Source organism: Colius striatus, chromosome 22 (genome assembly GCF_028858725.1).
Source record: "Colius striatus isolate bColStr4 chromosome 22, bColStr4.1.hap1, whole genome shotgun sequence".
Classification (NCBI taxonomy): Eukaryota; Metazoa; Chordata; class Aves; order Coliiformes; family Coliidae; genus Colius; species Colius striatus.
Window position 1 is genome coordinate 5132125 of NC_084780.1, and position 27663 is coordinate 5159787.

A 27663-nucleotide genomic window follows, 5' to 3' on the forward strand; every position below is an offset into this window, starting at 1 on the left:
AACTGAATCCTCCTCCACTACTACTGTTAGATGAACAATTTTTGGCAAGTCCATTTACCTTGTGATTCATGTCCTGTCCAAACTCAGAGCGTGACTCTTCTAGGGTGAACTCCTGTGCTCACCCTCCAACAGATACGTGTGTTAACCTTTATTATCTACCAAAAACCTGAGCAACCTTCATCTGCATTCAAGGGGTATTTAAATGTCACTTGAGAAGAACTAGTAGAAAATGCTTTGAGTGCTGCCTCACTTCCACCATGGGCTTTTTTAGTAGTATTTCCCTCTCTAATCCTTACCACTGACTGACATAAAGCTCGGGGATCTTAACTCTCCTGGGGAAGCAGAGTGCTGGAGATACTCTTGCAAGGTGCTGCTGCGTGGCAAGGGACAGATTCCTGTCTGCACTACACAGCAGACAACAAAAAGTTAAGAGTTCTCTGTCTTGTGGAGAACTGAGTGATCATCTGACACCTGCTGTTGAAAGCATTTCTCTGCCACGCTTCTGCAGTTAATCTCTTTCAGATAAAGTTGTCCCTTTTGTAAAAGGCTGCTGCTGCGGATGACGTGGGAGGGCAGGAATTCTGTTGGCCATCAGACTGTCCATGTTGGGAAGAGGAGAGATTGTTCCTGTTGGATCAGAAATCAGGCTGCATTTTTATTTGGGGGGGAAAAAAAGTCGAGATGTGGGATGGGGGTTGCTGCTGCTGAGCCCCTGCTTCCTGCAGAGGCGTGAGCAGGTGCGCTGCTGCGTGCTCAGCTGCCCGCTGCCTTTATCCAGTGCACAGGGAAGGGCTGAGGGGGTATTTTGGCATCTGTTTTGGGTGGAGGAGCCCAGACTGGAGGTTGGCCTACTACCTCAAAGCAGGAATATATGTGGGATCCTCCAGGAATGGTCAAGGAAACGAAGTAGGGACCACTTGAGCTACCCAGTGTAAAAGAACTGCAGCTTGACAGCATGGAGCAAGCAGAAGGTAAAACTGCCTTTCCCCATCCCTGTCTACATGCACCTTTGATGTATAATTCCTCTTTGTTTACTAATCTGAAACACTGATATGTTTAATCCTTGTGTGTAACGTGACATTTGTCTAAGGGCAAGTTCTGCAGCCAGGGCTCCAGTTCCATCTGGACACCATTACCTGGATGTCCAGGGTATGGGCATTTACTAACTTCAGTGTGATTAAATAGTTGTCCAAAAATGACCATTGACCTAAAGAAAGTACCCCAAATATTTGTGGAGATATTGTGTGATGGTACAACTGAGACCTAATTTAGCACAGAATCAGCTACTCTGTTAAATACTTTGCTCCACAGCATGGATTTGTGGATGTTACAGCTGGAGAAGCCAAGGAAGCCAGTCAGCCATCCTGGGATTTCTGTAGGAAAAGTTTTTGAGCAAACTTCTGTCCCTGAGAATAGAGGAAGTTGAACCAAAGCCACTGCCACGTGCTAAGAAATCACAGTCTTAGCTCAGTGGTAGAAAGCTTTTATATTAATGTTCAGTGATGCTTTCTGTAATTCAGCTGGGGCTGATTTGTCATCTTCCTGGGAGCTGCTGAGGCGACTTCCACGAGGTGGCAGCCAAAGGCTGTGGAGATGTGCTTGCCCAGTGAGCGCTTGTACAGCTGATCTAGTTCAATAGCTGCACCTTCTGTATTCACCATCAAGTTTGGGTTTCATTTTATTTTTTAGTTACAAAAGGCAATTTCCCAGATATTCAGATGTTTCCCAATTGGATTGATTTGTTTCTTTTTCCCTCAGGGATTTCCTGCCCTTTTTCAGACTGTCTAAACTGGCTTCTGGGAAGGCTCTAATAAGTGTACTTGGACTTGTTTAAAATGTCATTGTCTAAAGGGACCTACAAGAAAGGTGGAGAAGGACTTTGTACAAGGGCATGTAGTGACAAGACAAGGAGAAAGTGACTTTAAACTGAAAGAAGAGAGATTTAGCTGAGATAGTTAGGAAGCTCTTCCCTGTGAGAGTGGTAAGGCCCTGGCACAGGTCAGCCAGAGACACTGTGGCTGCCTCATCCCTGGAAGCATTGAGAAAGGTTGGATGGGGCTGTGAACAACCTGATCTAGTGGAAGATGTTGGAACCAGATTATCTTTAAGGTCTACTTCAACCCAAACTGCTCTGTAATTCTGTGATCTTTGCCCTCATTTGGCACATCATCTGGCAGCAAATGGAGTTTCAGTTTCAAAGTAATCCAGCCTGGAAAGCTTTGCACTTGTGATGGTGGCAACTAATGTATTCAATAACTAAGGGAGGTTTGGTAGGGAGAAGGTGGTGCTGGCTCGCTTTGGTTTCTGTTTGTAGCACTCTCTGCTTTTCTCCTGCAGAAACATTGCCTGAATTTTTGTTGTGTTTTAGAGCAAGGACACTTTCCCTTTTTCTGGAAGAACTTAAAAGGCTCACAGCAACAGCAAGCTTTCCCCAGCTGAGGTAGCCAGTGTAAGGAACATCATCACTGTGATGTTTATCGCCTTTTCTCTTTTTACCAGCATGCTGAGCAGCATTAATTAATGCAAAGGGATAACATTGATCATTTAAAAGCTTCCAATCCATGTGCTGTCTCCCTCAGACTCAAACTTTGAGTTCTCAGTAGGTACCAATGCTGGATTTTATTCTTCTGGTGGAGGAAACACAGAGCACCTGGGGCTGGGAGTGAGCAGGGCTGCCTCTCACTTAGCTCTGCAGCTAGAGCACTCCTCACTGCCTTGTATTGCAGTAGTCCAGCCCACAGAGGAGCTGCACTGAGCTGGCTGCTGTAGGAACACAGCAGAAAAGGAGCAGCTCTGCTTTCTGAAGGGCAGGCGAAGAGATGAACATGGGCGGGTGGGAAAGTGCACAGAAAATCATCAAGAACTGTATGATGAAGTATTCTTAGAGCTTCAGCTGTCAGATGTGTAACTTCAACCCATTGTAAACAGCCCAGCATGAGTTTTGAGGAGGGATAAAGTGTACTTGTTTAGATTAACAAGTGACAAAGATCACAAGTCTCTTAATCTCTCTGATCAGCACCTGGACACGTTGAGCAAATCAAAGCTGTTGCAAATAAAGAATTTCATCTTCTTCTTGTTAACCTGATAATCATACTGTAAATAGAGGATTGAAATTCAGACTTCCATGAGTTGAGAATTCACAGTCCAGACTGAAACACAATGACAGCTCACAGCAGCCAGGACTAACTTGAGATAGGGAAGCAAAGGCCTGAAAATGGTGAATGCTCAGACGAGCCTTTTCGAGCCAGCTGTGAAACTCTTTCAGAGCATGATCCTGTTATCCCTCTGTCCTCAGCTTATTAAATAGCTCAGTGTTGGCTGGCTGGCTGTCTCTCCCCTCATTCCCAGTTCCAACACTTGCAGTCTGACATGTTATCCTTCTCCTACCTGTTGAGCAATCTTCTCAAATTAGAGTCAGCCAGCTTTGCATGGCCATTTCTCCAAGGAGCATTTCCAGTTGCAGTGGGCTGATGCACAGAACATGTTAGCAGAGGAATAAATAGTGTGAAGAACTGAAACCTGTTGCTTGGGTGAGAGAGTAGGAGAGTTTCTTTTTCAGACTGCTCCCATGTAATTGCCAATGATTGACTTGCTGCTGGGTACATACTTTATTATCTCACTTAAGGAATTGTATTTTGGGCACTGCTGTCAGCACCATTGCCTGCAGAATTTATGCTTGTGTCTCCTCTTTACCCCAGCTTACAGATAGTTTCTTAGCTAGTGGCAGGAATGCATTGCTGGGAAGTTGTATTTTTCCAGTTGTTTCTAGAGAAACTGTATTGGTACTTGAGGTTTTTGCTGGGCTGGGTATTTTCTATCTTCTTTCTTTCAGTGTGAGTGTGTGTGTGTACATATCTCAAATGTATTCATGTATGAGAGATAAGTCTGTGTGTGATAAAGATGTTTTAAAATGCTGCAGTGTTTGGAGTAGTGATACTGTATTTGTGAGAACAGCTATTTAAAACATCTTAGAGTCTGAGTATCTCTGTGGCTTTCCATATGCTGAACGTGCCTTCTCGTGTGCAGGAAGCCAAACCTGTGCCTGGCTCCTCTTACCCATGTGATTCCAGATCTGGAAGAACCAAAAGCCTGTCCTGGCTTCCAAGAGAACTAGCTTTGTATCTAGTGAGTGTAGTTCAGAGTCATTTCTAAACTAGAAAGGTAATTTGGGCTGAGGTGAGGAGTCACTGAAATGTGAAAATGTAAAACTTCAGGCTTTACCCCTTCCTGATGCTCTCTCTGGGAATGGGTGATGTCCTGCCAGGGGACTCTGTGTGGTGGTGGCTGGTGTTTGCCACAAACACTGCAATCTCTGAAGTACTTGAAGAAGTAAAGGAGGTCAAGAAAGGAGACCAACCTTGTAAAAAGATTATCAGAAGCTTCTGTATTTCTTGGGGAGATTCATCATCTGTTCTTGCTACATGTTCCCCAATTAACAGGGAGTTGCAATTGCTTCTTTCACATCATTCACTTGGGAGGGGTTTCCCTCCACAGTATAGTTTGGGAGTTTTTTCCTTCTGACAAAGGTCCCCTAGCATACAAAGTTGCTCTTGTAGTCTTGGTTTACCAGCTTATGTATCTCATGTCCTGTTTTGAATCTCCCTTATTAGTATTTGGTCACCGTTCCTTTTGCCTTGAGATGGTGATGAGTAGTTGAGATCCATCTTTGTGTTGCACTGTCCTCATTAAGAGTTAACAGAGAGAATAGGTGTCTTCTCGAGAACAGGAACAATTAAATGAGAGTCAGATTAGTCATTTAGTTCCCATTGTTTTTTTCTAGCTAATGCATGAATCCAAAGCTTGCAGCTCTTGTACCAGCAGGACACACTTGTCTCTGTCTCTGGGAACGATAAACTTGGGTGTTTTTGCTGACTCTCACAGACGCATTTCTAACGATTTCTATTCTGCTGTTTGTACTTGCAACCAAAACTCTGGGAAAAAGCTGTTCTGCTGTCTGCATGCCTTCAACTTGGTATGATGGCTGCTCTTATTTCATGTGTTTCTCAGAGAGCTTGTTGCAAGAAAATACAGCACATAGGACCATTGCTTTGGAGATCTGCTTGGATCGTGTGATATTTGCTAGAAATAATAGGATGACATAGCCACTGCACTTTAGCAAGCAGAGTGTTTCTTGAAGATGTAATTGAAAACTCTGTGGATTGTTTACACACTGCCTCATACCCTATTTGCTGTCTGTCCCTTGCAGCTTGCTGTGATCTGCAGTTTTTCTGCTTTGGAGAGCAGTGTATTGTTCTCCCTCTGTCATCCAGCCTTGCCTTGTGGCTGCATCAGATTTGCCATCTCCTTGCAGTGAATTTCTTCTCTCTCTCTCTCTCTTTCTTCCATTCCATTTAGTACACTCAAGTTACTCAAAATTCAGCTTATAAGCAAGTGAAGCATCATTTAAATTGTAAAATCTGCCTTTACCCTCCCCACCACCTAAGAAAAAAGTGAAAACACAAAAAAAACCCCAAGAAGAACAAAAAAGTGATTGAATTGCTGGCAGCTATGGTGGTTGGTGTTTGCATCTGAAATATTTACAGCACAACCACCTTCTTTCATCACCACAAAAAGGCTGTAGCTGCTTACTTGGAGAAACCAGCTATGTCATTGTGCAGGGGATCTGCTGACTTGTTTCAGAAAATTCAGTTATCTCATGCTTGTAAAATGGCTTTGGGTGAGCTCCAGGAAGATGGGAATTGTGTGAATGGAAAGAAACCAAAAGTTAGCAGTCGATAAAGGCTGCAGCCCAAACTGAGCTGCTCTGACTTGCAAAATGTGCTCATCTGAAGGTTAAGTCACTGTTACAGGTTTTTATATAAATGCTGGGAAAGCAGAGTTAAAAACTCTGGGAAGATGACAGGGTAAGAGGCACAAAGTGGTTTTTCTCTTACTGTACCTGTATACTCCTGGATGTAAAGCTGTAGTTGAACACTGACACGAGGGAAATCCTGCAGACTCCTGCAGACCTCCTCGCCTCTGCAGCAGCAGGCCCAGCCTCCCCTGTGCTAGCTGATGCTGCCCTGTTCTCCACAGATTTGCCTAACCTTTTGTGAAACTACTTGGGGAAGGTGTTTTATGCTTTCTCACATCCAGTGGCAGCAAGTTCAGTGTTATTTTCTTCTGTGTGCAAAAGTACTTCAGCTGCTGTCAGCGTGACCATATGTTGCTCACACGTACCAGGAGTGCTCCTGAACACACACAGTGAGGCACACTGCACCTGTGCTGTTGTATGAGCCACATTCCTCCTTGGACAAAGACAGATCTCATCTTTCCTCCTCTTATTCCCATCGTATGTGTGTAGCTCCTACATACCTGTGTCCTTCTTGGATGGTATGAGATATGATTTCTTCTGATTCGAAGCTGTTGCAGTAAACTACCCACCTTATTTAGCTACAAAGTTACTTGTTTTTTATGTTTCAGGAAAACTGTGTTTTTTCTACTACTCTGAATTTAATTTACAGTATATTTTGCAAATCTGTGCTTCTTGTCAGTGGCTTATTACTTCTGGCTGCTGTGCAAATAGCAGCTATTCTACTTGTGTCAAAAGCTGCAGAAAATGCTTATTGTTTCCTTAATGTGCCATTACCTGGGCTAGCACACATGCACTGCATAAAGGAGAGCAGAAGAGGAGTACTTGTCTAGAAAATTAGGAGTTGCACAGCTTTCACTTATCAAACAGCAGCTTTTTTTGTTGTTCATTAAACAATAACTTCTTGGAAGGCAGTCATCCCTTTGAATTTTATGTGTGTATCCATCACAGCTAGTGTGTCTGTCAGGGTAACCAATGGGAAGAAATGAGATCCTCTGCAATGCATTCTCATGATCTGTGCTGGAGGCTCTTTCTGAAAGTGATAGATTACACCCTGGAAGTGCAGTTCAGCAAGGCTGGCCAGCTCGGATTGTAGACACCTCCATTGCAGCCAGCTCCCAGAGCATGATTCATCTCTTCCAGAAGTCTGCAGTGCAGGCATCTCCAGCACAGATGATAGATCCTTTCCACTCTCCTTATACTCTTTTGAGATCCAGGGGAGTTCAGGGCATGAACTATCAGGTCAAATACTTTAACCAGTTTTAGGTGAGAGGACTCTCATGTGTGCTTCACCACCACTTGAAGTGCAAGATGATCAGAGGCCTGGAACATCATTCTCTTGAGGAAAGGCTGCAGGACCTGGGGCTGTTCAACCTGGAGAAGAGAAGGCTGAGGGGGACCTCAGCAACACTTACAAGTATTTAAAAGCTGGCTGTCAAGAGGATGAGGCAGCACTTTTTTCTGTGGCAGCCAGTGACAGGACAAGGGGTGATGAGTGTGAGCTGAATCACAGAAAGTTCCACTTAAACACAAGGAGAAACTTTTACTGCTGAGGTGAGGGAGCCCTGGCCCAGGCTGCCCAGGGAGGGTGTGGAGGCTCCTTCTCGGGAGGTTTCCAAACCCGCCTGGACACGTTCCTGTGTGACTTGATCTAGGTGGGACCTGCTTGAGCAGGTGGGGTCGGACTGGATGATCTCCAGAGGTCCCTTCCAACTCCTCCTATTCTATGATTCTATGACTAGATCTGTGGATGTACCTCCAACTAATCCACAGAACTCCCTGTTAAGTGACGTGTCTCTGCAGAGTTCCAGGGGCATTTGACTGCACGGCTAAATCAGTGTGAAACACAAAGGGTGAAGGTGGATAAAAGCTATCATAGTAGATGGCTTTAAAATGGTCTGGATTTCCTGATTCTCTGAGGCTTTGTCCTAGTGCAGCAAAGCTAGTAATCTTTCTAATAAATGTCTTGATTTACTGGCTCAGGTGCAAAATCTGTCCAGCTCATTACCTTTCCTGTGAAAGCAGTCTGTAATGGAGAAGCAGGAACAAAGTAAGCATTTTTCATGATAGATCTTCATCCCTCACTTGGCTAATTATTCTTTGGATAATTATTCTATTTCTAGCTCTTTGATACTCTGTTAACCTGTGGCAAGTGATAGACCTGCAAAAGAACATTTCAGGCACCCTCATCCTTGTACAGTGAGAGTGTTAATAATCATTCCCTGTTAACCAGGCTGAAGAGTCCAATCTAATTAATCTTTCCTAAGATGGAAGCCACTCCACAAGACAGAAATCAGCCTCATGGCTGTGCAATCCTGACTCTGTGGGAGCACTGCTGAATTCTGCAGCTCTTTCACAGACAACATCAGGGCAGAGACTTCAGCTTGTATATTTTCATCTGAACAATTCTTCTGAAACCCCACAGGTCCAATGAAATGTGGTGCTGACCAGCTCTGTATTCTGTGTGGTTTTCAGTGTTAAGGAACTCTGTTTACTCCAGCATGTGAAGGTCATTTCTTTAATTTCATGGGGTTTTCAAGGTATTTTGTCTTTATAAATGCCTGCAGTTCAGCTGGCTTCTAGTATGATGAGTTTCATATTGATGAAGACAGTAGATTGCACGAATATGTTCATGAATTAATGACAGGAAGGAGGGTCTGAGGAATGTGCCAGGGCAGGATTTCTGTTCTGAGATCTTTATCTGAATAAGAGGTGGTTTGTGTTGTGGTGGGGTTTTTTTTGCTAATGATGCAATGACATGGAATGGAGCAAATAATATACTGAAGAGTTACACTCTTTTAGCAGGACATGTCCAACACTAAGGAGTTTATTAGAGATTCTAAACGTGAGCATTTGTGTGTCACAGGCTCATAGGGAAGTTGTCCCAAAGCAGAAGTCTTGGTAGATGGAGCTAAAATGACTTTTTTTGTCCAGATGAAAGGGAGTAATACCCCAGGACATCACAGAGACAGGAAGGCAGAGCACCTGGTTTTATTTTAACCTCTTCTGATGGGTTTTTTTCAGGTCATACCTGACTCCAGTGCGGGATGAGGAAGCAGAGTCACTGAGGAAGGCACGATCCAGGCAGGCCCGGCAGACTCGCAGGTCTACACAGGTGAAGAATGGAAATATTCATGTTTGTCTGTAGGATGAAGAAAGACTAATGGAGAGGCAACAGTGTTTATTGTTCTTACGTTATGTGGGGCTTGTCTCGCACTGTGTTGGAGAAGTTCTGGCAAAAGTTCCTCAAAACAACTGTTAGAAAATACTCCCCCAAGCATACATGAGTTAGGTTCCAAAGTTCTTGTCTCTGCCTTTGTTTTGTAGCTGGATCATGTATATTTGGGTTGACTTGAGTCATTGGTTATGTCAGTACACTGAGAAATGTGTTAAAGACAACAAAATTCCTTCTATTTTCTTAGAGATGGACCATTAGCCAGGTCAGATATAAGCCTGCTGGGCATTTTAAACTGACCTGGAAGACTTGTAATCTAGTTGCATAGAGGTCAAAATCCTCTCCTTTACTTTCTCTCCAGGGTGTGACACTGACAGACCTTCAGGAGGCAGAGAGAACCTTCAGCCGCTCTCGGGCAGAGCGGCAAGCTCAGGAACAGCAGAGCGAGAAGGCCGAGAGCACGGAGCCTGCAGAGGACAACAGTGAGAGGCAGGAGACCCGGTCACGGTGGAGCAGAAACACAGATGAGGAGGTGATGCTCCTGGCCTCACTTCCATTGCTTTAGAGTTAATGAAACTATTTAGGATAGCTGAGATGGGCAGAAATCCTTTTGGGGATGTCTGTTTACTTTAAGCAGCTCAGGATGTAACACTGAGAAGTGGTGCCTCACGTCAGGGCTCTGCTTCCCTCGGGATGGGGATCTGTAGGTGTGGGAGGTTAGCTGTTCCTTTGCTCTCTGCTGGGAATTTCACTTTTCTGTCTCTTGCCAGAAAATACAACTCCATAAATCATAGAAAGTGGAGTGAGAAGGCTAATGATAGAAACATGGCCTGGATCCTTGCTGTGCAGGCTGGACTGAGGCTTTGTGTTCACATTTTTTCCACAGATGTTCTGTGTGTGATGGAAAGTTAGAGAGACCACCACTGCCATCACTTCTGGTTTTTTTTACTCTAAATCATTCCTTTCTATTAGGTAACTTGTTTGTCCTGCCATTGGCTCTAGGGCCAAAGAGTTAGATCCCCAACTTCCCAGCCATGAGACGGATTGTACAGTGCCTTTGGTATTCATCCCTGCCTGACGGGATGAACCTCATCTGGCAGATGGAGGTGATCACTTCCAGCAGCAGTGAAGAAAACATTCCATTCTAAAAGACTACTCAGTTCCCTGAGATCCCAAGCCTGCTCATTCCTCTTCATTCTACTAACTTTCTGTCACGGTTCTTTGTTTGTAGAGTGTCTATCGGCGACTGAGGTGCCCAGTACAACCAGACAAACCTACGACACCTGTATCTCCTTCCACATCAGCACCTCTCCTTTATACAAGTTCATACCTGACTCGAACAAATAAGTATCTAGGTCTTGACTCTGTGAATCCAGCAGATTTCAGAGGTGCAGATACAGAAATGGAGAAAAATGGTATGTACCCAGGAGAATGAAGAGCAGTCAAAGCTCAGGGATTTTCATGAGTTCTAGAACTTTCAGTGTGTACAGACAGAGAAAATGAGTTGACTTTGTTATTCTGAGGGGAGTGTTATGGGGAGCTGCCATCCCACCAAACAAATGTTAGTTGTTTAAGTGGAAATCCTAATGTAGGATACAACTTATTGCCTGTAACAGGGAGGGATAAAAGGGTTTGTTCCATTTTGGATAAGTAAACAAGATGGTAATCCATGGAGCGTTTAGATCTTAGAGCTGGGGAGAGCAATCCCCCTAGTAGAGTTTTTCTCAGAACAGGGGTAAGTCAGGGTTATTTAGGGAGAGCTGACAGCTCTGGTAGTCTCTGTGGGCTCTGATAAACAGAGGAGTGTGAGTAAGCAGATGCAGCTGGACACTGATTCCATATCATTTTCTTTATTATTCCTTTGTAATATAACTCAAGCCAAGATGACCTTGATCAGCTTGTGAAGAATCTCAGTACCTTAGCAAAAGCACAGATGTAAATCACTGAAACCAAAGCAGTCTTTCTTTACTTGCCCAGAGTGTGAAGATCAGGATTTAGACGACAGATCTGCAAATAAACAGTCGATCCGAGAGAGGCGGCGGCCAAAGGACAGGCGAAGAGGCACTGGCATCATTTTCTCAACAAAAGATGTAAGTTTGAGTTCCTTAGAAAAGAGAAGCTCATCCTGTAATATCCAAGGTGAATTTCTTTCCAATTCCAAGCTTCAGATGTTTTTGCCAAGTGAGATGATTTCCCATTAGTCCTCTCTCCAACTCATGGTTCAGAAGCCTGCAACAGTTGTAAGTCCAGCTGTGGACATACAGCCTTACTCATACACCTCAGGGCAGAGGCCTCCTGCACAAGACAAGGAACAAAACCCCACTGGGCTTCCATGGGGCAACAGTAGATGTGTTGAATATTTGGAGTTATAGACAAATTGAATGTCTCTACTGGAACCCTTAGAATTTCTATGGAAAGACTTGCTGTAAACACTCTCTTTTTATTATCTTTCAACTTATTCTTTCTTTTCTTCACTTGCATGCCAAATGTGATAATTTCTTTTTATTGTTCTCTTTTAGTTAAATGCTTTATAGCTTGCCCACTTGTCTACTGGATCATTGCAGCACTATTTCTAGCTTCAGAGCAGAAAGCAAATTGCTTCTCAGTTGTAGTTCATTTCCCTATTGTCTCTATACAAAACTACAGCTACAACTTCAGGAGTCCCTTGAGTTCTATATGGAGTCAGATGTGATGCTGTGGTAGTTTGCCATTGCTCTGTGAAATCCTGGAGCTGTTACAGAGAGGCAGTGGCTTACAGAGAGGCTGTGTAAGTACAAGCTATCTGGGATGACTAGTCTTTCCTCCTGGAGTCTACCTGAAGTGGAGAATATTCTTTGAAAGTCAGTGTCAGTTTTACAAGGGCATGTGGTCATAGGACAAGGAGTAATAGCATTAAACTGCCAGAGAGGAGATTTAGATGAGATATTAGGAAGAAGTTCTTCCCTGTGAGGGTGCTGAGGCCTTGGCACAGGTCAGCCAGAAAGGCTGTGGCTGCCTCATCCCTGAAAGTGTTGGACCAGGTTGGATGGGGCTTGGAGCAACCTGATCTAGTGGAAAATGTCTCTGCCCATGGCAGGGAGGTTGGAACCAGATCATCTTTAAGGTCCATTCCAACCCAAAGCTGTCTCTGATGTGTTCAGACTACAGTAGCCAGCTTAAGAGAGTAGTCTGACCTCAGTACCAAGACCTGACCTGATAATCAGCCAAAAGCATCTAGATGGGCATGTCTTTCAACAGAAGTGTCCTTAACTTGAACATCAAATCATAAGCAATACATTGTCACCCTGTGATAAAATTTTGTTCTCTCCAAGGCTGCCTAGTTATATTCTCTGCTTTTCATCCTAGGATGATGAAGAAGTTGATGGAAATGAGGAAGTGAAGGAAACTCGGGTAAGTGAATGCATATGTTCAAATAGTTGGTGTTTCACCTTTGAGTGTTGGTAGCAAGAAGTCTTCTGTGGCTTTTACTGTCATTTATAGGAGAGGAGCTGAGTGCAAACTGGAAGGTAGTTCAGAGAACCAAATTGCTTACTAATTTCTCATCTGAAAGATAAAGAATATCTACAGACTGGCCTAAGTTCAGAAGTTGGCTCTTTGAGAGCTACATAGACAGTTCTCAACCCTGGAGGTAGTGCAGCAGTAGGAGGGGTGAGTCTTTACAGAGCTGTGATGGCTGTCAGGTGTCCCCAGGAAGGTTCATGACCTTGTATCAGGGTCACCCTGACACTATTATTTTAGACAGTATGTTTTGTATTGAACTCCTGTCTCCTAATGGATTTGTTTTCTTGTGAGAAGTTGTCTTGGCAAGCAACAAGCTGGTTTCTTTTACATCCAAATCAACTGATAATTATTGATGAGTTGATAATAATTGTAGATTGGTGAGTGCCACCATCAGAGTTGTGAACTTAAACACACTGAAGTGTCTCATTTTAGTTGCAGACCTCCAAAGACTCTCCTGACTTTGTGAGCTGTTACTGTTTTCCTGCAGTTGTTTATAACTTGGCTGATATTGGGAAGATTTCCATGGGAGCACAAAAAGGCCCTACTCAAATTCCCTCCTCCAAACTATGCAGCACTGAAGCTTAGCAAAGAAAAGCAAAAGTTTTTAGCAAAGGTAAATTGACTCTTTAAGAAAAAAAAGAAAGGAGCATATACATATTGTTCTAATTCTCAGAAGTGGGAAATTATTTTGGCTGGAACTTGGGAGCACCAGCGTGGGAAAGCAGCCCAGAGGCTTTGGCTGAGTTTTAGGCAACGGTGAGCAGTCTCCTAATAAATAGGATGTGTCAGACAACCTTCATGTGTTGTGTTCCTGACCCTCCCTTTCTCCTTGTGGTCCAGAGTGCTTGTGGAAAGTTGGAAGAGCAGCTAAAGCTGGTGTTTTTTTATGGAATAAGTGTTGAAGGGCGCAAGGACTCCAGCTGGAAAAAGCCTCTGGAGAAGCAGCCTCGGGAGAGCTTTTTGCATGGTAGAGCTGGGAAGGACATATACAGGAAAAAGCCTTTGTACAGTCTGGGGTGACAGAGGTGGGAAAAAAGTTTGGCTACAGTCTAGTCTAAGAAAGTAAAGCTTACAAGAGTCCAAAAGATCCTGTTAGTAGCCATGTGTAGGTGAGCTGGCTTCAGAAACCTGTCCTGCCCACAGCAAGGTAGTGGCTCTGGAACATCAGCGAGAACTCAGTCATGCTGGGGCCAGTGAGTACAAATACAAGAGTGTCAGTGGAGATGTAGATCAGGGCTTTGATTTGGGATGCAGCATTTGAAGGATAATGGTGAGGACTAAAGAGAGTGGTCCAGTGGTACATTTTGTAAAGAGTTTTCCATATCCCTGACTCTTCTGACCATGGCTTGTACCTGATTTCTGCCATTGCTGTTACACAGCAGGACAAATTGGGAACAAATTCGGAAGGAAAGTGTATCCTAAATGACATCATCCATAAGAGAAATAGAAAACTGTTTGTAATCATGTAGAGGATTTTATCTCCTTGCATTTCTCTTCAGTGGCATTACAAATGTGCCTCACTCGTGTTAGATGGTTTCCCAAAGGAAAGCTTTAACTACAGGGGAATGCACTGAGTGTCATGTTGGTAAAGTCACAAATTTCTGGGTAGTAAAAGTGTCAAGAAAACATCTGTTCTCATGAACTCCTCTAGGACAGTCAGTATAAAACCTAGACATGTTAATGGAGTTAACTTTTCTGCAAGAATACCACTGAAGCAATGATAATGGATACTGAGCACAGTAAGTGTAATAAACGGGCTCCACTCCTGCCTCTGGACTTGGATGTACAAAATGTATTTTACATTCTGCAAAACAGCATTGGAGCCCACACAATACTGTCACTATTACATGTCTTTTGTAAATATTACATGTCCTGTCTTAGTGACAGCACAAGGGGTAATGGAAAGAAGCTGGAACACAACAAGTTCCATTTAAACCCAGGGAAAAACTCTTTTGGTGTGAGGTGAGGGAGCCCTGGCCCAGGCTGCCCAGGGAGGGTGTGGAGGCTCCTTCTCAGGAGGTTTCCAAACCCACCTGGACACGTTCCTGTGCCACCTGAGCCAGGGGAACCTGCTTTAGCAGGGAGTTGGACTGGATGAACTCTAAAGGTCTCTTCCAACTCTTACCATTCTATGATTCTATGACTCCATCTGTGGACTAGCTGTTCTGCCTACTTGTGCTATTAACAGGAAATCAGCAGATGTTACTGGATAATAATAAAAAGGATTTTTTTGTTTTAGAAGGACTGATTTTTCTAAGCTTGATTCCATGAATTCTCAGGGAAGACCAATAAACTGGAAAGTTCCTAAATGCCTTAATGTTCCAGCTGTTTCAGGTTAGGACTTGGGCATCCTCATTTTGTTCTATATTTTTGAGTGGCATTTTATCTTCCACAGAGACTTCCCATTTAGCTTTTGTAATCATGCTGTTTACCTTTGTTCAGAGATGGATTTGATAAGCAGCTGGAAGTGGTTTGTACCTTGCTGTCGTAGCCAGGCTGTGTGTATCAGGAGGCCTCACAGCTGCCCTGGGTCCCAGTGGTCTATTGCCCCTCATCCCTGACACTGTGCACTGATGCCTGGTGCTGTACAGGCTGTAGATGTGCCTGTAGACTGTCTTTTTAAGCTAAGGAAGGCTCCAAGTCCTCCACTTTCTGGACTCACATTGCCTAATATGGTAAGGTATGTCTTCCCAGCCTGCACTCTTTTGCTGAGATGCAAGAGAAGGTCGACTAGTAAAAGGGAACAAAATAGGTAAAGTTTGTGCTAGCTGATAAGAAAGTAAACTCTTAATCTGGAGAGTGCAATGTGGTACAACTTGTCCTGTGCCTTATTGCTGCTGGGCCAGGGGCCCTTCTGGGGACTAAGAATACAGATATTTTTCCCTGGTTCTACCCTTGCATATTCACTCCTAGCACAGATGCAGCGTGAGGTGGGCAGGAAGCCATCTGGCCCGGGCCCAGGGTAGCGTTGGTGGTACTGTGCGTCACTGGCACGGCCACAGTTAAATTATAGAGCATTTCACTACGTGTAACATAAGGCTGTGAGAGGTTGGCTCTGTTTGGTCCTGTTTATAAACAAAATGCTGTAATGGCTTGTGTATGCTCTGAGAAAATATCTTCAGTATGTGTATAGCTGGCAATGTAAAGCAGCAGGAGATTGCTGCGAGAGCATGGGCTAATGTTTTGACATGGAGCTTTAAAATACAGCGAAGAACAGTTTGGTTGTGTTTGAAGGGCTCTGGGATCTTTAAGAGGTAGAGGAGGGGAAGGCAATATAGAAACTTCTGTTCATCCTGGAGATGTTTCTGTGAAAAATGACACAGCTGATTTACCTCATGAGTTCTCCAGCCTAATGTGCATGGGGTGGTTTTTCTTAACCTTAATAGTTTGAGAAGGGTATCAGACTTGCTGTCTGCTGTCCTTGTGGATGCAGCATTTAAATCATCAGCATGGCTGCTCAGTTCCTATTTACAGCCCTGGGAAAACATATTGTCAGTGCTTAAAGCCAAGCAATCCCAGTTGGCTGTGTAGATGACAGGGCTACAGCTGAAATCCTTGAGGTTAATTCCTCTAATTCACTGAGTTGCTGAATTAGGAAGGTGTAATGTGAAGAAGCGGTGTCCATGCTGGAGATGAGTAACACAAAACCAGCTACAATCTAATCTGCAAGTCCCAGGAAGATGAAGCAGAATAACAAGTCCTCCAGGAATGATTTACAAGGTCATACACTCAAGAGCTGGTTAACGTCACTTTGCGCTGCTTGTTTAGAGGATTGCTCTTGGCATTTGAGTGTAGTCTGAGGTGACTATGTCTTTCTCAGTTGTCAGCAACTAACTTCTCCTGAAGCAATGGAGCTGAGGTTAGCAATCCTCTGGCTACCCACCAGACCCCTTGGCTTTTGCTGGCATTGCTGGGAGGCCTATGCAGTCAGTTCAAATGATCCCATTTCACCGCGGGGTCCTGTCCTTTTGCCCACATGGCAGCTCTCTCACGAGTGTCCTGGGATCCTTCTACTTCCTTCCCAGAAGGAGCCTGGGAGCGGTGTGATGGTTGGTAGGGTGGCAGCAGGATCAACGCTGTGTGTGTGCATCCCTCCAGCTCCAGCATGGTGTGGATACAGCACAACCACTCCCAGTGACCTTCAGTGTGCATCTCCTGGAAGCTGATGATCATACTTTGTCATGCAGCAGGCTGTGGGAAGGGTGTCTCTCCTGATGTGGTTGAAAGCATCCTCCAAAAAATCTGATCTGCTGGATTAAAGTTGCTGACCCCAGCAGTAGATGTCTGGGTCACCCTCAATGGCTGTGTCATGTTGACCTGGAGCTTTGCCTTACAGAACAAGTGAATTGTGTTTGGGCAAGAGGAGATGGCTTCAGCAAATGCAGCTTGAAGGTGTCACACTCAATGCTTGCTTTCTGGCTCTTCTCACCAGGATGCTGGTGAATGCTGCTCTGTGGCAAAGGCCCTGGGAAGCCAACAGTCCTAGTTGCCTGGATGTCCCATGCAGAATTATGCAGTCCCATGTTTAGGCAGTAAATGACTTCTTTCTCTCACAGATATGTTCGGAAGGAGCAAAAAGCAGAAGCTGTGTTGTCAGTTAACTAACAAAGAACTGAGGAGCAATCTATATTTGTTTGGAAAGCTGAAGTCAAATTCCCCAGCAATAAAATATCCTTTGGAAAGTACCAGTGTAGGAAAAACTGTGTGTTCCAGTGATTCAAGTGTGGTGATGCTGTTTGTCTCCCTTGTCTTTAAAAGGTCACGTTTTATTCTGAGTTACATCCTCCCACATGCTTCTCGTCAGAAAAAGCTTCATATTTGGAAAGTCACTGTTAGATTTTTTTGCTTTTGGATGTGGAGTTTCCCTGCTAGAAGTAACATTATTTGGCAGAAGCTTCTTCATTATTTGGTAGGTTCAGATGGAGAATCCTTAAGCTGTAAAACTCCTTCGTGGCAGGAATACTCCACCACTTCAGTTCACACCTAAGCACATTTTTATTGCTCATTATAGTAACTAACTAGCATGTAGCTAATGCTGGTCACTGTTGTGGGGTGGCTTTCTATATATATAGACACTTTTTCATTGCTCCTAAGTTTCATCCTTGGGAGTGAACGTAACCTTCTGTACTACATTCTGCTGCTGTTGAAGGAAGGCCAGAAATAGGCTTGAAACATATTTGGATAGCAATGTGTTGAAGCTACCCATTTGTTTGGCCAGTGGTTTGTGGCAGCTGGTTGATTCCACGGATGAGCCAACAGAAAGGCTTTGTAGCTGTGGAGTGGCTGGGGCAGGTGGGAAGTGCACAGATCCAATGAATTTACAGAAAGAGCAGAATGGATCATTACTCTGTGAGTGCCCTGAGATTTCTAATTCTCTCTGTCATGTTTTGGAAAGTCCCTTAGCTTGAAGCAGCCATGTTTGCATCTGGCTCTTGAATTAGTGTTTCCTTTCTCAGTTGCCCTGACACGGCCTGTTAAAACCTTTGGAAATTTCTTCCATTGTAACTCCACATGTTTGTGATTCTTCATCCTGTGCAAGAAAGCTGGATGAAGGGAGAGGGAACCTGTCAGCAAACACTTGCAGAGTGCAACTGCGGAACGACTTTGACTGGAAAATGTTATGTTCTAACACTGCTTCATCCTTAATGGCACTGGATGCACTCAACTGAGTTTTGGTGCAAGGAAGGCTCTAAACTTCACTGAGTAGATGGTGGAAGGCATCTCTGCAGATTTTATGGTGCTGGTGGTTTTTGAATGAAGCATGGTATTGAGTCTGGGGAAAGAGGCTGACTGTGAAAGGACACAGCTCGTTTTCTGTAGACACGGTGAGGAGCAAGGCAGGAAAACACACAGTGCTGGGCTCACCACGGGCCTCGGTGTTTGTAGCTGTGGTTGCATTTGTAGCCTTGAAAGGAATCAAATCCATGGTCTCAGACACATTTCTTTTTGGCAAAGCAGTCACTGCCCCATCCCTGTCTCTCCAGCTGTCTGTTGCTGCATCCTTGTTGTATTGTTGCTGGTTATTGCTGCTGTTGCCATCCATCGATGGAACATCCTCCCTTCTGGTGCCGAGACCCCCGAGACAGTGAAATGCTTCTCCTTTGTCTGCAAACTTCCCATTCAATTCAGTTCTCAGCCTCTGAAGTTAGGGAGATGCTCAGAAGTTTTGGACACTCCTTCTTTTTGTGTTATAAATGCTGGATTTGACATTCAAGGCACCTTATTGATGCTTCTAAGGACTCAGTTCTGCTCCACAGAACTGCTGGAAGACTTTTGTGTGCATTGGTCGACACTAAATGGTGCTAAGAAGATGTCCCTCAGAATGCTGCTTTAAACTCTCTTCACTACTGCTTCTTATTCTCTGTATTTGTAGGAGAGCAAAAAGAGAGTTCTGAAGTTTATATTTGAGATGTGCTGTTCTCAGTCCACACTAAAATTACCTTCTGCTTCATGCTAATCCAGGTGTGCCTCATGGCTACAGCTTCCAGCCTGTTTGTGACAAACTTGGTGATGGGGATGAGAAGTGGGGGAAGTATGATGCAGTTACAGATTGTCAACTGCCATGTGTGTGTTTGGGTGGAGAGGAAGATCATTTCTGCTTCCTATCTGCAAGACATAACGCCCAGTCTGCTCTGGGGAATCCTAGTCTGTGCCCTGCAGATGAAAGCCTCTTCACTTCTATGCTTTGTATTCCATTTATGGCAAACTGCTGCAGTGCCTTCACATCACGTTTACAAGACAGCTTATTGCCTTACCAATAATTTCTTGGCTACAGCCCTTCAGCATTCTGTTGCTGAACATAACCATTGCTGCCTTTTTTAGTTCTGAATAAACCCTGCAAAGCTATAATTGAACCTGTTAAAGCTTGCATATAATTTTAAAGTGATTTATTCACAGTGTGTTAGAGTGGGTTTTATATAGCATGTATTTTCAATCAACTTTTCATTATCCAAAATAATAGTGGGTTGGGCATTACAGTGAATACAGCTGCTGTGGCTTTGACACTGAGTTGTCCCACTTAACAGCAGCCCTCTGGACTCTCAGAGTGTATCTGCAAGCCAGATTACAGTCTGTAGATAATAGGTAGCTGTACAGAAAAGAAGATTTATTATTAAAACTTCTAAAAACTGGCTTTTTGTTGCATCTCCTGGGTTAAGTGAGAGTGCTGCTAACTCCAAATCAACTCATTCTGCACTGAAATGAACAGTTTGAATGAAGATGTGAGAGCAGGAGGGTTAACAAGACTCAGCCTCTTCTCTGCAGATGGATTCCCTTCCACATTTTTGGGTAATCCTCTCAAGGCTTTTTACTGCATGGTGCCATGTAGAGGAAGAAATGCCTGGTGCCCAAAGTGATCACCAGAACTGTTCTTGACCTTTCATCTGACTGTGGAGCACTGCATGTTAAACCAAGCCAGCATTCCTAACTTGTCAAACCCCATCTCAGATTGATCAGAGAGTAAGAATGCTTGTGTCTGATATGGATGTGGTGGGAGACAGGTAAGATGGTCTTCCAGGCAGAAAGCAGTGGTACCATTTGGTATGCACAAGGACTATGTCTTACTCTGGAGTTAAAGAATTGCACATATAGGACAACCTGAGGTGAAAGGAATCACAGGATTTATTAACTCTGCCCACAGTATGAATGTTACCCCAAAGGGAAGGCACAGTACTCTTACACTGTGGATTTTCAGCTCTGTATGCCAATCCAGTAGCATAAATGCAATAGGAAATCTAATCTTGACTCTGTTCTCTATAGCCTGCATGAATAGTTCAGTAGTTAATGGGCTTTTCATGTTTAAACTGAATTTCTCTGGATTTTTTGCAGAACTACTTCAGACACAGAACAATTATTTTATGGGCCTGTAGTGCCTTTGTAGCCTGGCTCTTGGAAACAGCTGCCAGGAAAGTTAATTTCATTCTGTTTCTCCAGAGAAGTGTCATTGAGAATAAATGTGGGTTTAGTGTTGATTGAAATATTGCATAAAATTACAGATTTCAGTATTTCCCTGGGCTGGAACATGACTCACCACACAAACAGCTCACTCTCCTCCTGCAGGTGGGAAACCCAGCAGTCAGGGTTGTGAAGCCAAACACTGTGGAGGGGGAGTACCAGTGATGTCTGGGGTTGCATTAAGCAATTAAGAGGAGTTCTCTGCTTCTCAAAAAAGCAGTGAGCAAAATGATCTCAGCAATAGGTTCAAAAGAGGACGTAGAGGGTGTTGCCTGCCTCTCTCTCTTGCTTCTTGGGGGTTATAATTGTGACTACAGTCCAGCCTTGTTCTTGCACTGCTCAGCCCAGCACAGGAGGGGATTGGACAAAACAATGCCAGAGACCTTCTGAAGCTCAGTGGACTGCAGGGTTGTGTGCTGCTGGGCAGGAGTGGTCCCTGTCTGGCTTTAATCTCACAGATGTGGCTGAGGAGGCCCTGTGGGAAGGTGTGTGTTGTGGAGTGTGTGTGTTGTGTCCTGCTTCTCTGTGGCCCCAGTTCCTGTCTTCAGCTTGGCCCCTTCACCAGCTGAGCCTTGTGCCAACATGCTCTCCAGTACCTGGCTGCTCAGGGAGATCAGGAGGTTTGGCTACAAGTGAAAGCAGTCAGCTGAATGGGAAGTAATTCAGTGATGCACAAGTGTGTGGTAAACCTGTTGTGGAAAATGACAGCTAGGACTTTGAGGAGATAATCTGTGCCAAAAATACCAACTGCTCTCCATCATATTTTGAGTTTTATTAGAATTCTGGTCTCCCAAGAGGACTTCTCCTTTCCTTTTCCTCTGCACTCCCAAAGAACAGGCTGTGGGCTCACGTCACACATCAGCATTACTCTGCAGCTCTGCCTTTGACTCTGAGCTTTGTTTCTCATTTTTATCTGCTGCAGTTTGGAATGTTACAGTGCTGCTTAAATTTCTTTTACCAGTGTCACATTCTGGAGGTGATTTTCAATATGAATAAAAGGGGTGTTTGTATTTTTCCTCTCAAGTATTTAGCTCAGGGCTTCCTCCTCTTTGTGGTAACACCATTTTTTTTACCTATGGGTCATCTTCTCTAATGAATTCAAACAATTGAGTGCAAACACAGATGTCATTACTAAAGGAAGGGGGGGACAGCCATCTGAAGGGAAAGATGGCTGCAAAGAGTGATGCTAGTCAAGCCCATTGCCCTATGTATAGGAAATAGTTGTACTCCTGTACTTCAGGAATGTGCTGCAGCCCAGAAATATGCAGCAGCAGGGAGTGCCTGGATTTGTGTGCAGTGACTGTGGAAATGGAAGGTGAGCTTTTCTGCATGTCTTTCTGTATAAATAGTGTCATAGCAAAGGGGAGCAGCACCACAGCTACAGCAGAGAGCAGGCTGCTGGTGCTTACTGAGAATATCCTCAACAGACAGAAACAGTCAGATTTCAACCGTGACCTTGACTATTACAACCGCCAGGATGACGGCGCTGCAGAGGAAAGAGTCGGGTTTCACAGTCACATGGGGGGGAAACCTGAAAGTAAACTGTACCAAATGTCAGGAAGAAAGCTGTAAATTAGGCACCTTTGTTGAAATAATGATGAAAGCCAGCGTGTTTTGCCATATTGCATCTTGTTCTGCTGCCTTTCTCCTGGCTGATAGGGGCACTAATTCTCACAGCAGCCTTTCTGTTTAAAGTGAGTTATCCACCAAGATGTGCTCTGTCAGTCTGTGAGACATCTGCATTCGATGACTAATTAACTTTTAATTAGTAGGGAATAGAAAGCTTGGGTTTTGTTTTGATTTGAGGCTCAGGCTGTGAGTTCTGCTCTTAAATGTCGATTTTGGAGCTTTTCTGCCCCTCCTCAGCAGAGATGTGACTATGGAGGGATGCAGCAGCAGTTCATGTAGGGCTGGATGGGAGGGAAAGCAAAACCCTCTAACTCAGAGCTGTTGAACTCCACCTTGGTGACTAAACTGGGTTTTACCAGCCTTGTGATTGGGATTGAGACACTCAGCTCTGCTGGTGGCCACACAGGTTAGCCCAGTTTTACTTACTGGTACTGTTTTGAAACCCCAGAAACTGAGAGTAGCGTGAGAGGATCACCTGTGTGTGTATGCATTTAAAAGGTCTGAGTTGTGGTGGTGTGTTTGTACAACAGAGACCTCAGACTGCTGGGAGAGGTGGAGGGTGGGGATGATGAGTGCAACAGATGGAGGCTGGAAAGATCAAGGTCCTGCCACAGTCTCCTCGAGCAGCAGGGTGCCTGTCACTACCTTCTTGTGTGTCTGGACTTAATTTCCATACCTTTAAAAGGGAAGGCAGAAATATTGCCAGGCAGAATTAGACTTCTCCAAACTGTGGGGTTTCTTTTCCCCCCTCCTGCAGTCAGTGAATTATGAATTTTCTCCTTCCTCACAAGGAGATATCGAGTAGAAACCTGATCTCAAAGTGACTTTCCTAGAGAAGGGCATTCCAACAGCCAGGTTTCCCTCTTGCTGTGGCCTCACAGTGATGCTGCATCACCCCTGGTTAGTGAAGGTGCTGGATGACAGGAAAAATTAATGCAGCTGCTCTGCCAAGCACCAGCTATGTGTCAGGAAAATCCCCAAGCAGCATGCAAGAAAGGGGCAATATTTCAGATCAGATACCCAAGTATACTAATACTCTTACAATGTTTTTATATCTATATTGTTCTACACTTGCTAAGAAATGTGTGACAATAAAGCAGCCTGTGGAGCTGGAGCTCCAGATAGCTGCACTGCAGATAGGTGAACTCCAGGCACCCAGCTGTGTGCTCAGAACCCAGTATGGGTGGATGTGAATGAGTCTAGGCAAGGACACATCCTTTGGGATGGTACTGGTCCATTAACATTGCCTTACCCAAGCTGGTCCAGTGCAGGTGCCTGAGCTTGATGCCTTTCCAGCAAAGAAAAACCTAGCTTTGTAGCCTTATGGAGTGTATTTAGTGTGTGAAATGAGTGCACCTGCTGTGTGTTGGTGGGTTTTCAAACAACTGTCCCATGTGTGTATTTAGGTGGGATGTGAGGGACATCCACCTGCCTTTGCAGTGACAGCCTTGCTGTCTGAGACGCTGCAGAGCAGTTTTCCACTCAGCTCTTATGCAGCAGCAGCGTGGCTCAGCAAAGAGCTAGCTGGAAGTTGGAGAGGTACATGTTCTCCCCACCCTTTTTCTTTTCCTCCAAGCTCCTCTCCCCTCCTCCTCAATCCCAAACACTCCTTTGAATCAGTATGCATTACACAAGCTCTGCGTCTCCTTCTCGCCGCTTCAACCAGGCTCAACAAAAATCCTGTTGTGCTGCGTGAGTGTGTCCTCCCTTTAATGGTATGAACTGCTCCCTGTCCTTTCAAACATCTCCCTTTGTCACAGCTGCAAAACTCCTGCTGGATTTTAAGCTTTGCAAAGTGCCATCGATTTGCCTCCAGCCTCCTGCTCGCAGCCTGCCAGGCCTCGGAGCTCAGCAGTTATTGTCCTGCCTCCCCACCCTCCCCCTGTTTTGTCTTTTTTTTCCCCCCTCTTTTCCTTTTTTTTCCCCTCCCCTACAAGTGGCAGCCCAAATCCCAAGCTGAAAGTGAATCGCTGCTGCTGGCTGCCCTCCAGCATTCCTCTCGGAGCAAGTCAGGATCTGGAATGTCAGAAGGCAGCGGTGGGGAGGGACGGGAGAAGGCTGCGCGTGGGTAACGGCGCCCGGGAGGAGGAGGAGGAGGAGGACGGAGCACACACAACTTCAGCTGGACTGCCCCTTTCCAAACCAGCATTTGTTCCTGATTTATGCTTTCGTGTTCCACTTAAAGCATGCAGCTCTGCGTGGTGAGGGCACAGAGCTTGCAGCAGCTCTCTGGAGTAAAGCAACACTTGGGTTGCGCTTTTTTTCCCCCTCCTCTTTTTTGGTTTTTTGGCAAAAGCTTCGTGTCTAGATAAAGCCAGCTGCTTTTCCAGCTCTCTCTCCTGAGCTGTGAGTTTCTGCCTCTTGCATTTCTGAGAGGAGATTGCTCTGCTCCTGTGGCATACGCTCTGGACGAGTCCTTTTGTGGAGAAGTTGTGCTGAGGCCCGGCCGGTGAGGCTGGCACAGAGCAACGCCCAGCGCTGGAGCACAGCGAGTCCTTCACACTTGGCTCTTCATCTTCTTCTTGGACAAGAAACGTTGTGGAGCCTCAGCTCTCCCTGCAGCAGATTAATGCCTAAAATTATACACCCTAAACAGCAGGGTTTAATTACCAGAGCTGTGAATGGTTTAATTAGTTTGTTCTGACCTTGGAAGAAGGACCTGCCCAGCACTGTAGAGCGACAGGAGAGCAAGACTTTTATTGCTTCTCAAAGACACCCAGCCCGCGAGGCCATGTCATCCCTGTACAGCAGGAGTAAAGAATATACTCGCAGCAGGAAGGCTCAGTCAGATTCTCCCCCATCCTCTCCTTCCCCGATCGCAAAGACACTCAGAGTAAGCAGCTTTTTCCTTTCTGTGTTTCAGAGATCTGCTGGGCATGTGCTCTGAGCAGAGACCGGTGGTGGCGGTTTGTTTTCTTACCCTCGGAGACCTGTGTCTGTGGTTTGCTTTGAAAGGAGGATGGTTAGAATGAAACTTGGGAAAGTGCCTCTGCAGCAACAGGTTTTAAGGAAGCTGCCAGAGCTCTTGCACTGGGATTATTTGTATTAGTGGCTGTAGGGAGCTGCTGTGATGCTAGTTCTCCCCCTATCCTGCTTTTCACAGAAACACCACTCTCCCAGTCGGCTCTTGCTGGAAGAAAACTTTACTGGTGAAAATAACTTCTTGTGCAAAACCTGACCAGCTTGTTAAACTGCACTCTTTCCATAAACACTTTGATTTTGCTGGTGAAGCGAGGTCTGCTCTCCAGCTTTCCCCTCCTGGGGCTGTGCTGACCTGGCATGTAGTTTAATGACTTCAACAACAAAAATGAAGAAACCACCTGTAGCAGGAGGCAGGTTGAGATAGTGAACAGGTAGATTGGGTGCCCCCGTCTGCCAAGGTGTTTGAAAGATGGGGGAACATTTCATAACAGCGTTGCTGATGGCTCTGGAGTCATGGGAGAGGCTGTCACAAAACTCTCTGGGTCCGTATCATGATACAGACTCTTCGCCATCAAGAAATATTATCATGCTGGAGCCAAAGCCTGGAGGAATTAGTTTTAAAAAGGCAGGCTAATTTTAGATGTAAGCATTAAATTGATGTGAGCACTGGTGTTTGCTCAAATCAGATGTGCATTGTCTGCTCCTTTTGAAGTGATATGTCTTGGTCTGGAAAAAACACTGTCTGAAATATGTTAAAAGGGTTTTAACCTGTTAAGGGAAGTGGTCCCTGACCTTGGGAACTTCACTCTCCAGGCCTTTCGTGGCTGCTGCTTGCTCCTGGTCTGTGAACCATTTAACCTAGGAGTCTGTGCTTTCTTCCCATCTCCATTTGAGGTACTCCTGGGGAGATTTAGGTGATCTAAAGATATCCCTTGTGTGCTCAGATGAAATTGCTCCATCAGTTTTTACAGCTGGGCTTACTATTCCTCAGGAGATTGCCACAGTATTGGTAACCAGCTGAGTGGCAGGTGGGGAACTTTTCAGATGTGCCCTTGGTTATAGAAGTGAAAATGTTTTCATTTCATCCCAAACCCATTTTTTGTTAAGATCAGTCATCCACACAGACTGACTCATTCCTCCCCACCCCATAGGCATAGAAACAAGTGACAAACATCTTGCAAGAGCCATGGCTGCTGCATTTGTGGTGCATGCCTGTCTGCTTCTCCCTGTCTAAAGCCATGCTGGGGGTTACAGGCTCTTGGCGGGCACCATGAGTGTTGGAGGAGGTGGTGGGAGCTCTCAAGTGTGTCAGAGGCACAAGGTGGGTACAGAAAGGTGTTGAGTGAGAATGGGAGGGCCTGAAGAAGAGCTGCTATCAGCTGCTCGTGGCAGTGGGATTTTAGTGCAAGCCAACACATGAGCAGGAGTGTCCTGGTAGTAGTAATGGCAATGGCAGCTGTGGCTTCAGAGCATGGACCTGGGAGCAGCCAGACCAGGAGTGCAGCAGCATCGACTCATGAGTCAGTGTAGGAACAGTCCTGGTGCCATCTGGGTGATGGAAATAGCCTGTGCTTTCAAAGGCTGATTAGAAAAGGATTGAGTTCAGGCTAAAGCAATGTATCTGAGTTAACTCTTTCTTCAATGCAATGTAATTCTGCCCTAAGCAGGAGAAACAACAGTGCAGTTTTCTGCAGATTTGTCCCATGTGTGTATTCCCCCTTCGTGCTCCCCCATGCTCCCAGTGACAGAAGCCCTTGCTGCAGGGTGACACCAGCCTTCATAAAGCAGGTAGGAATGTGATACCTTGGAATCTTTTCTCTTTCCATCCAGTCAAAATTGATACCAGCAGACCTGTGGACTTTAAACATTCCCAGCTGAGCAGGGCTGTGAAAATATATGAGCAGGCAGGGAGCCTCACATATGGTACAGACATGGAAAAAACCTCTTCAAGAACCAGACAAAGTAAAGAAGGTTTTATTTGTTAAGGTATCAGTGCCAAACAGCTGCATTCAAATGCCATTTGAAGAGCAATTTCCTATGGCATTCCCTGCTGCACTAGCCCTGCTGCTTACAACACTCCTCCTTAGATGTCAGGATAATGTTGCATGTGGGGTTTTCCACCTTTAATTTGGGATCTCTCCAAATGCACAGATGAGAAGGGTGAGCACTTTGCAGTGAATTCCTACAAGTCATAAGAAAGGCAGTATCCTTGAATAGGGCACAGGAGCAAAAGACAGGCAGAGGAGATTCTGGTGAGAGCTGGGTGTTGGTGTATGACCTCCTTGTGCAGGGTCAGCACTGTCCTATTCCCTCTGAATCGCTCAATTACTGAATTCCTCATGTCAAAGGAGAACAGCCCAGAATTATAGTCACCAATACAGAAATAGCCATGTAAATCCTGTGAAGTCACCCTGGGTAACTGTTGCTAGTTCAGCCTTTTCAGGTGCTTTAACAAGGATGTCACTGGAAAGTGGAAACTGGGATCTGTTTGAAATCAATCACATCATTTGGCAAAAGCTGCTCATTTAGTGGCAGTGGGAACCTTTTCATCACAAGTTTTGTACCATCCTGTTTTAGCCCCAGGTTTCTCTTCCTCAGAAAAATGTTACTCACATAGTTCCAAGGGTGTAAGAGGCAACCTGTGGTACAAAACCTGTCCTGTGTTAGTGAG

The 27663-nt window shown here is 45.0% G+C and overlaps 1 protein-coding gene across 8 annotated transcripts in view; it reads left to right on the top strand.

Moving 5' to 3' along the window:
- Positions 1-27663, top strand: part of PPP1R12B (protein phosphatase 1 regulatory subunit 12B) — a 102836-nt gene that overhangs the window by 52768 nt on the left and 22405 nt on the right. For 6 of the 8 annotated variants that reach the window (XM_062013416.1, XM_062013415.1, XM_062013419.1 and 3 more), the window contains 5 exons: positions 8837-8927; positions 9349-9519; positions 10219-10402; positions 10965-11077; positions 12333-12377. In XM_062013416.1, coding sequence (XP_061869400.1) covers positions 8837-8927; positions 9349-9519; positions 10219-10402; positions 10965-11077; positions 12333-12377 — 604 coding nt within the window. Of the gene's footprint in view, positions 1-8836; positions 8928-9348; positions 9520-10218; positions 10403-10964; positions 11078-12332; positions 12378-24164; positions 24904-24933; positions 26146-27663 lie in introns of those variants that run through there. The other 2 variants (XM_062013420.1, XM_010199769.2) reach the window with 2 other exon arrangements.